At 40.7% G+C, this 10,000-nt stretch overlaps 1 protein-coding gene across 1 annotated transcript; it reads left to right on the top strand.

Annotated features, from left to right (window-relative positions):
* The first annotated feature begins 884 nt into the window (after nt 1-884).
* LOC138045171 (uncharacterized) lies at nt 885-9,418 on the top strand. Its single transcript, XM_068891584.1, has 2 exons — nt 885-1,337; nt 3,912-9,418. Exons 1-2 carry the CDS (start codon nt 943-945, stop codon nt 7,051-7,053), a joined length of 3,537 nt encoding a protein of 1,178 aa, XP_068747685.1. The 5' UTR covers nt 885-942; the 3' UTR covers nt 7,054-9,418.
* The last annotated feature ends 582 nt before the right edge of the window (nt 9,419-10,000 follow it).

Below are 10,000 nucleotides of genomic sequence, written 5' to 3'. Positions count from 1 at the left end.
AGAATGCTAACCTTAGGCTTAAACTCTAACTAAAGCACAGTTTAGGCCCAATGTTAGCATTAGCAAAGGTTTGGTTTTTTTCAGCTGTGATGAAACAATGAACTGCAGCCCTTCTCTGCAACCTGCTGTTTATACCCTCCATGTTTGAGCCACGAACTGCAACTTGAATTGAGATGTTTCCCTTTTTAATTCGTCTTCACTTTGCTTAGTGTCTTTTCTCCTGTAGAGACGAGTAGTTAAAAAATCTGAAAGAGACTACTTTCCAGGCATGTGAAATGTTCACTTCCGGTTTCCATTATTGTAAGCTCCCTAGAGCCAGAAAACGTAGAATGACTGTGTTATAGAATGCCCACTAAACCTTTTAAAGAATCTCAAAGTTCTTAATGATTAATTATTAGTCATTAATTTTTGGGTAGACTTTCATGTACCAGACAAAAATGGTGGAGGACAAATGCTGCACAAAGTAGTCTTCCGTGTAAAATGGCAAGAGCCATTTCTAGTTCAAAATTGGGCCAAGATTTCCGAGAGCCTGGGCCCCCTTTTAAAGAGTCTAAGATTCTGGTGACCTTGTAAAAAGGCTGTTTCTTGAGCTGAACATGTATGCACACAGGCTCTCCATGTCTGGCTAAATCGGTCAACAGCTCTCCAGTTGCCCAAAGTACACAAAGTGCGCCATTCGACGCACAGCCTGCAGGCTAATTCATATTTCGATCGACGCTACTGTTTTTTACTTCTGGAATCAAAGGGCCATTTAGCGATTTGCGACTGACTGATTGAGGTGAGGACATTTAATCCTGTTAACACACAATCTTAATGGTTACAATGGGGAACCGCTGACTGGTTCACTTTTTTTTTATCTTGTCACAAATCGTCACAAATATTTTTCAATTTTTTGCCGTTGGAAGAAAAAAATCATTGTAAAAGGTACAGAGGAAGAAAGTAATGGCGAGCAAAAACGGGACGGCAACGTGCTCAAACGGAGATGGTGCAACCCCTAATAAACTATTTGCAGGTGACGTGAAGGAATCTAACGAGCCTCTAACTCCGCAATCGAACTTGAAAAATGTCTTGGAAGGACGCTCCACAAATTTCACGGACGAATGGTGGACTTTAGTGTCCTTAATTACATTTCTTGCGGACGTTCTCACGGATATATTAGTGTGTGTGCAGTACTTCAGAAACAATAACATCTGGTGGTTTGGTCTTACAGCCAGTTTTTTGTCTGCCGCTTCACTGGCAATGCAACTTTTCTCTCTGAAGTGGCTGTGGGACGATGGCAAAAGGGAGGCTTGCTTTACCTATCTTCTGCACTTCTTTCAACTCGGGCCGCTCTGGAGGTAAGATCTTAGAAAACGAGCGTCTTTTTAAAGTTTAATCAACCTTCTTCTTTGAATTCCTTCGGGGCCACGGGGGTTAGGAGACGAGTTCGAGAATAACTTTGTTTGTTTTCTTTAGATAAAAATATCTTATCTTGATCTTCCGATTAGTGGATTTCCGGAGTCACTTATAAATCTTTCCAAGCGGTCCTGTTGTAATTTCAGGCCAAGCTAGTTATAATATTTTACACATAGGATCGCTTCAAATCAATGAAATAATAATACGTGATTTTAGGATGCCCATCCCACAAACATTGACCGTCAAGAATTAGGCTTATCAATGTTTCTTAATTATCTTTACTATGACATATCGCTGAGCGTAGATCTATATGAATTTGCATTTTCATTTCAAACACTTTACTATTTTGAGGCCAGTGACGTTCAATTTGCCGTTTTTGACATCGTAATAACTAGCTTATGCTTGTTTGATGATCAAGATTGGATTTTTTATAGCGTTTGCGTAGAGTTAAATAAACGTGTTCGAAATTCAGCGAAGAGCTAATCTACCTTGAAACAACTTTTTTTCTTCAGGCATTGTCAAAAGAAATAAAACAAATAAGATTGTTTCTTGTCGCCTTAAACCGCTTTAATTTTAAAACGTCCTATATTTTTCTGAAAAAACGGATAACCCACGGCAGTCACTGTTCGTTTGTCACCTTGCTTCATCGGACGCAAGCAGGCATCGTGACAAAAACAAGAGGAGAATGGCCGTTTTTATACTAGAGACGCATAATTCGTCTGGGACGAACTTGGGCAAACATTTTTACTGCGTCTGTTAAATTCGTCTAGTATAAAGACGGCCACAAGACGCATTATGCGTCTGGACGAAGAATCTATTTTAGTGCGTCTTCGAAGACGCACTAAACTGGAAAGTTCGTCCAGACGCATTATGCGTCTAGTGCCCGTCTTTATACTAGACGAATTTAACAGACGCAGAAAAAATGTTTGCCCAAGTTCGTCCAAGACGAATTATGCGTCTCATATAGTTCGTCCCGTCTTTACACTAGACGGATAACATGAGAGACGCATAATTCGTCTGGACGGATTATGCGTCTCTAGTATAAAAACGGCCAATGCCTAGTGGTGTGAAAACCGTGTGATTGTGTGCCATTTTTTATTTTGACCCTTTTGGAACATGTGGTCTTCACAAGCGGTCTGCTAGAAATTACATGCATTATATGAATTGGTGTGTTGACTGATGTGGAACCCGCTAGAGCGTGCTAAATTTTTCAGGTGCGGAAAAACTAGCTACTAAAATCGGACAACACTGTTTTTACCATGACGTAAATTAGAAGTAAATGGGAATTTACAGTACTGAGAACTTTCCGAGTACCTTATTTACTTAAAAATATCATTAAGCTCACTGCAGGGTCTTAGATTTATTCTTAATGTATACAGAACTTGCTATGGTTGCTATTGCACGGGCTACTTCGTGTCTTCGTTCCAAACATCCGCAATTTGTGGGAACGAAAACTTCAAATGCAGCGCGATAATTCGAAGTTTTTTAAACCTGCGAGAAAAAAATGTCGTTGAAAGATACATGGGCTTGAAGTTTTTGGACTCATTTGAATGCAAATTTTATTCTCTATTTTCTTTGACCAATGCTCGGCTTGACTTGATGTAAATGAAGGCAACAAAGTTTTCTCGTCTCGACTTTTTTTTATTTTTTTCAATGTTCTCCTTTCTCAAACCCCAGCTGCGAAATAGTATTTCGTCATACAGTCTAGGCAAGCAACAATGCATTACAGAATCGATCTGTGATCTGTTTGGGTGCCTAGCAAGTTCTTTTGAATTGTGACGACACTTCACTTAGGGTTTAACCAATGCAAAGCATCTTTTAAGTCTGTAGTCGATAGTTTTGCATATTCCAGCGCTATCGCAATTAATGAAGATTACTGCTAAGTACTGCTGTTGTAATTATTCGGTTGAGACGCCTCTTTGTTTTTTGCAAAATACTCCTCTTTCACTAATTTGACATCCCATTGAGGTCATTGAGATATTGATCGAGACCGGAGGGTAAATAAGTCGTTTTATCTACACCAATAATAATTTACGACAGTGAGATTGCAATCTGGAAAGACAATTGTCATTTTTCCCTTTTTGCTGTCATTTTTGGCAAATACATTTCGGTATTCACGATGGCGTGTAATGACAAGTTAATTGGTGTTGTCATGCCATTGAGTGTAAAGACAGTAAAATGGCGGTTGGGTTGAATTTGATACATATTTCTTGTCTTTGTTTTCGTGAAACCTTTTTTCATATTTCGCCAATTGACTATTAAATTATAAGGAACCTGCGGCCATTTTTAAATAATCGAAGTCTTGTAATGAAGGTTTCCTTTTTATAAACCCATTTTTTTTTAAATACGTTTTGGGGACCAAAACCCGTTTGCCGTTTTCCCGCTAACGAGAAGCCCCATCTCTGACGCCAATCTACTTGGGTTACGTTTGCCTTAGAACCATACAGTTGACTTCACTTTTTTTTTGTCAGAATCCTGTTGGCCTGAAATTTGGTCCTGTTTGTTTAATTTCATAGGTATTGGAAAGTCCTCAAGAAAGGTTGGAAAGCACGTAAAAGGAACGCCAGCATTTTGGACTTCGTTACGTTCCTGGGAGAGTGGCGGGACATTAGTATGTTAAGACTCCTTCAAGCTTTCGTGCAATCCGCACCACAGCTTGTACTTCAACTATATATTTTGCTTCAGCGATATCCCTTTGATTTGAAGACTGACTGGCTCATTGTCGCCACAGCAGGTACCTCGCTGCTATCCATGATTTGGGCCATTTTAGCTTACAGCAAATCGTTGCGTGATTTCCGGAAACAAGGTTACAGGATTTCACTTCCGGGCTTGTTCTTGCAGTTGCTATGGCGTATCTCTATGGTGACTTCACGCGTTGTTGCTATGGTTCTTTTTGCGTCATACTTTCAAAACTGGCTATTTTTGGCCGTGGGTTTGCATTGGCTCATTATGACCACGTGGTTGATTTGTCAGCGACCACTTTTCTGCACGGATGAAGACGGCAAAGAGCATCCGTGCCGCGAGAAACTGTTTTGCGCAATAATCGGGTTCATGTACATCTTTTGTTTTTTCAACGCGCGAGAGGGTGTGACTCGAAAGCGCGTTACCCTCTACTATTCGGTCATTTTAGTCGAGAATTCATTGTTTGTTGCCATGTGGTATCCCCATAAAACTTTTCGGGGAGCCATGGCTTTCTCAGCGTTAGGAGTGGTGTGGGGAGGAATGGTGTTTGGTGCCCTCTGCATGGCGTGCTATTATCGATTTTATCATCCTAGTTCACCAGTTCAAGGCATCATTCTACGAAAGATGGCGTTTGATCTTGAAGGTCAGACAACGCAAACTTGGGTTTGTTGCTTTTGTTGCCCTGTTAAGAAATCAAAGCAGGATGCCGTTGAAGTTCAAGGCTTCATTAGAAGCATTGACGGTCACCATCAGATCGAGCCAGCCATGGAATTAGACATTATTGCACGTGGCGCATCACAAGAGATTTTACGACAAACCCCAGGAGATCATGTTCAGCGCTCGTGGCCACGTCATTGCATCTCTGCTCCAGACTCTTCCGTGCTTGTTCACAGTACACCCAGGCGTCCTTTTGGTGCGCCTTGTTCACACGTCAGTCATCCGCTGATTTCAAGTCAAGTGCCGAAGATCACAGTAACAGGTCCGAGCCCCGAGGTAATGAGCCCATTTTCAAATGTTTCTTTAGTCACTTTAAAAGACGCTGATATAGACACCTTAGATCAGGTACTACAGCGCTCAGAAAATCCGCAAGCCAACTCGGCTGGGATGGCGGAGGACAGCTATATAGATGACTATGCTCAAGATATCTTAACACAAGGCACCGACCCTACAAAAAACTATGGTCAGGCCAAAGAGAAGTCAAGTGTTCGAACTAGTTCATTTCTTCAAAACAGCGTCGACCCTAAAATCACCTCGCCGAAAAGTCCTACTTCACGCGAAATTATCTCTTGGTTTCACCCAGACCAGCATGCCTACGGCGAAGGATCTTTGGACGATATCGAAGAAAAAGCAGAAAAGATCAATTATGGTTCGTTAAGCTTCGGACATCGTTACAGCCTAGTGTCTTCCGATTGCATCTCGTTATCTACCGAAAGCTCTCAAAGCTCGCTGGACAGCATCGTGTTTGCCGATGAAGGTCCCGGATGTTCTGGTGGTTGTATCCGTAAGTCTTATTCCAGGGAATTAACTCCGAGAGCTGCCGACGAGGGAATATTTTCCGACGAACGGGATTCGCCGTTAAAAGCCAACGTCAGCGGTGCTTCGGATGAACCAGATGCTAATTCTGCAGAGTCCACGCCACAGAAAACCCGAGTGAATGCTCAATTTCCAGTTTCTTTCGGGGAAGGCAAAGGAGATTCGTTGACAAGTGAATATCTGGGAGATACCACTGAATACCCTAAAATCTCGCCATCAAAGGCAGGCGATTATGCTTTCGTGGAGCTGCTTATGGATGCTGCGTTGTCGCCATCATCCACCTTGAATCAACGAAGAAGAGATATGGAGAGCAGCGTGTCATCTGAAGAGCAAATGGAACTTGAAAGGGAAGAGAAAAGACTTGTGCGACTGGGGTCTGGGTCCGGTGGAGAGGACGGACATGAGAGTGAGTCTACAGACGTAAGTAGCGAAAGCAATCACTTTAGAAAGCGGCATCGCTCATACGATGAGATAGAGGATGAGAAAAACGAGTTCGCCTCCACGCCAGAAGCGGAAGACACTAATAAGAGACACACATTTGACTTCTCTCAGTTATCAAATGTCCCTCGATCCTCTGGAAGACGAAAAAGAGAGCGAAGGTATCGACGAAGTAAGCGCAGAGAGTTTGATAACTTTGTTGTGACCACGCTACGGCCGGGAAAGTACGGATCTCTACGACGATCAATCGATCGAATGGCAAAAATACAGGAAGACGTGGAGGAGTCGTTTTTAATAAATACAGAAGTGGCTTTAAATACTTGTATCCCTGAAGATAAATGTGATTCATCGCCGATTCCGGACGCGTTGACAAAAGAGCTCGTTGTAAAAACGAAAACTGACGTTCCCATGAGGCAAGATTTGAAGTCCTGGGGGGGAAGTTCAACAGGCGAGTTTCAACCAGAGGTGAACAACAGTGGGTCCGAGCGAGAGAACTTTCTCAAGAAAAAACGTTTGAAAAGATTCCTTTCAAAAGAGCTGGCGCCTGGGAGATTCTCTTCTGTGAGACTTTCCAGTGATGAGAATTTTCAAGGGAAACAGCTTGGAGGCAGACCACATGTGTCTGTTGACAGCTTACCGAGTCGGCATCATTCTCACAGCGATCGCAGAGGGGTAGTTGGAACTGCGAGTCTTCCTGATGTTGTATATTCTCACAACAGACAGAAACCTGGAAAAACTATACAAAGCTACAAAAGGAATTATCGAAATGCCAATCATCGTAGGATTGCAATGGATGAAGCAAGATACCATGGCAACAAAGATCTTGGCTTTGTTCCGAAAAAGAGACACACGTATGATTTTACTCACAATCCCGTAAACTATTTCGAAACGAAGGAGTGGCTGTTCGGTGAAGATGGTGAAAAGAGATCAGCCGCAGATCAGCAGGAACGCAAATGTCAATCAGAGGTCATGATTGCCAAAAACGGTTTTGGAGTATTTGTGTGATGCAGAATAGACTAGAATGCAAGGTAACCGCTCTATAATAGTCGGTTGTTTGATAGCCCATAAGTGCTAAAGTACTTTTTTACAATGTAAAATCGATACACATATATGGGTAGATTTCGCGAACTTAGTTGTTCGTTACCCGATAATTTGCAATTATTCACCGAAGTGGATACAAATATCCACCACTTTTACCGACATGAAGTTGGATAATTTTTTTATTCTACAGCACTCAAGTACAATAACTAAAACACCGAAAATTTCCACTTTAAGGGAAAACCATTTTGTTACTCTTCCGCTTCTCGGAAGTGAATAGGATTTTTCTATCACCTCTGAATTGACCAATAAGAACGTGTGGCTTACACTCGCTCAATTATGACATAAATTTTTTGACAATGTGAAGACAACGAGATTATCTTTACAAATAGGAGGCAATGTTCCCTTATAACGGTACCTTTATTGCGCTATGAAGACGTGTCAATTCAGTTTAAATGATCTCCAGTTCAGGAGACCAATGTGCCTTGTATGAAAACTGTTGTCGATTGACTTTTTCGCTTTTTTATGTGTATTTCATTGAGTATCTCAAAAGGTTCTCGGCTATTAATAGCTTTTTTGCTTTCGCTTTGCCACATTTTTGCAATGATAAGGTGGTTGTTTGAGGGAGGTCTTTAAAAAACGTTTTTTTGCTCAACAAACAATTTGTCTTTTAATTTAAGCTTTTGGAGGAACCATCCGTCAAGGTTTGTAACTGTACATAGCTCCAAAAGTTCTCATCAGTTAGTGGCCTTTTACGATTTTGCTTTATTTTGACGCCACTGAAAAGTTTTCTATCCCAGCCGAAATTCAGATTTTGACTGAATGAAGTGCTTTTTTTCCGAACATTTTTCACCGAAACTGCTGCACGCTTGTTTTCGTATGAAAACACACGTATTTATATGTTTATTTATTTATTTATTTATTTATAAGTATGGTAAACAATTAGCTCATCTATCGTAAAGCCTTGCGATATTTTTTGTGGTACAAGATGTGAGGATGTGGATTTAGAACTGCATCATGGTGTTAGCATTATTAGGATGGTTTCTACTCTGTCAGAAAGTAGCCTTTGAATGCTTTGCTTCACTGCACGCGATGATTTGCTTGAAAATGTCGCTCTTTATTTTTAACCAATCAGAACGAACAAGAAAACCAATAGCGACTTTCTTTTTCCCGCGCCAGTGTTCGCTTTTGTGATTTGCTCAGTCATTTGCTTGGCTACGTCATCGTGACGGTATGCAAATGAAAATGGCTCTATGCAAATGATTAAGCAGCCGACAATGTCTTTATACCAAGTGAATTTTGAAGCCGAAATTAACCTGTACGTTTCACTTTGCATCCAAGTCATCGAAACGAGCTTCTTCTTTTTTTGTTCATGTGATTGGTAGTTACCGTCTGCTTGCTTCTGCATCCTCCTTAGTCAAACGTTAAACTTTTCAATCTAGAGAGTGAATGTCACGAAGATTGCAAGCAGGAAAGCGTCTACGAATATTGTTTTAGGATTCACAGTTTGCTTGGTGTTACAGACTTTTTACTACTTTTTGAGATTTCTGTGCAAACATGTAAGTAGTTTGATTCTGGCTGTTAGCTTGTGCACTTTACTAGTCAACCTAGTTGAAAATATTGCTTAGTTAACCTTTCTAGAGAAACATGGCTCGATCATTTTCTTTCCCAAGTAAAATCTGGCGCGGGATCTCTGCACTCATTGCATTCCTACTTTATATGCAACCTCGCTTCCACGCTCTTTCCTCTCCCATCTTTAAAACGAGGTTGTGTCGCATGCGGGATAGTAAGAATGGCTAGTAAATTAACAGTATTTAGGCTGGAGCTTATGACTATAACTCCTGAGAGAGATCTGCGAGTTGTAAGCTCCAAGACCACAAACTTAGAAGCTTGATATTTCTTGTACAGCATAATGAGACGGAAAAAGCAGAGAGGCTTTTTCTTTGCACCAAAAAATTGAAATCCTGTTTTTACAGGGAGAAAACTACGCTCCTAAAATGTTAGCTCGTAGGCCCTTTTACGGCTCTCGAGACGTCAGAAACGAATTGGTTTACATAGAAGAGCGAACAAGACTTTATTAGTTTCGTTAGCAATGTTCAAAGGAGTTTTATTTATTTGAAAATTTAATCGAGATTTATTGCTTAACATTAACCTTGACCACTTTATTTTAAGTTTATTTATTTATTTATTTAAGAACAGAGAACTTATCAATATGCTAACAAACCCTTAAAACCCTGTGTAAGTTTACCATTTAAACGCATTTTTATTAAAATCTCATTGAGAGTGCAAATTTAAACACAACAGGAAGAATTAAAGGATCTGTGATACTTCGTTTTTATTAAAAACTGTTTTGTTTTCTTGTTTGTTTGCTTCTTTGCGAGTGTATTACGTTTGCACGGAAGTATGAATGCATAGCGATGCATCAAGAGGTGGGGGGTGGGGCTGGAGATCCCTAACTATAAAAACATTGCAAATCTGGAGCGAAACAACGCACGCAAACCATCAGGAGCAGTCCCTCTTGCGTTGGCTTCTGGAGCACTTCCTAGTTTGTTTTTCTGGCCATGTATCAAATCGCTGTATTTTTCGCAGAAACCACATTTCTTTTATAAAATAATTAGGATAGTACGCGCACTCTCACTGGTCAATAGCTGTGTTTAGATGAGAGTATGGAAACACGGCTGTGACATCACACGAAGTTTGATTGGTTATGTATTGGTCTGTCTTCTGTGATGTATCGTGGTTGGGAGGGTAAATGCTCGGAGATATTAGCTACACCAAGCAACTCTAAAAATCCTAGGGTAAATAAAGATGTATGATATGATATGATATGATATGATATGATGTGATGATATGTATTGTCAGACGCGCGTTTTGATTGGCTGGTATGAAAATCTGTTTCAATCAAGAAGTAAAA

The sequence above is a fragment of the Montipora capricornis genome, chromosome 4 (genome assembly GCF_036669925.1).
Source record: "Montipora capricornis isolate CH-2021 chromosome 4, ASM3666992v2, whole genome shotgun sequence".
Lineage (NCBI taxonomy): Eukaryota > Metazoa > Cnidaria > Anthozoa > Scleractinia > Acroporidae > Montipora > Montipora capricornis.
The sequence above is the reverse complement of the archived record's forward strand: the minus strand, read 5'-3'. Positions and strand labels throughout refer to the sequence as shown.

Bases quoted from the DNA above. Each gene is read 5' to 3' on its own strand.
- LOC138045171 (XM_068891584.1), top strand. From the start codon at position 943: ATGGCGAGCAAAAACGGGACGGCAACGTGCTCAAACGGAGATGGTGCA. The intron at 1,338-3,911 runs GTAAGATCTTAG...TTAATTTCATAG, and splicing joins CAACTCGGGCCGCTCTGGAG to GTATTGGAAAGTCCTCAAGA.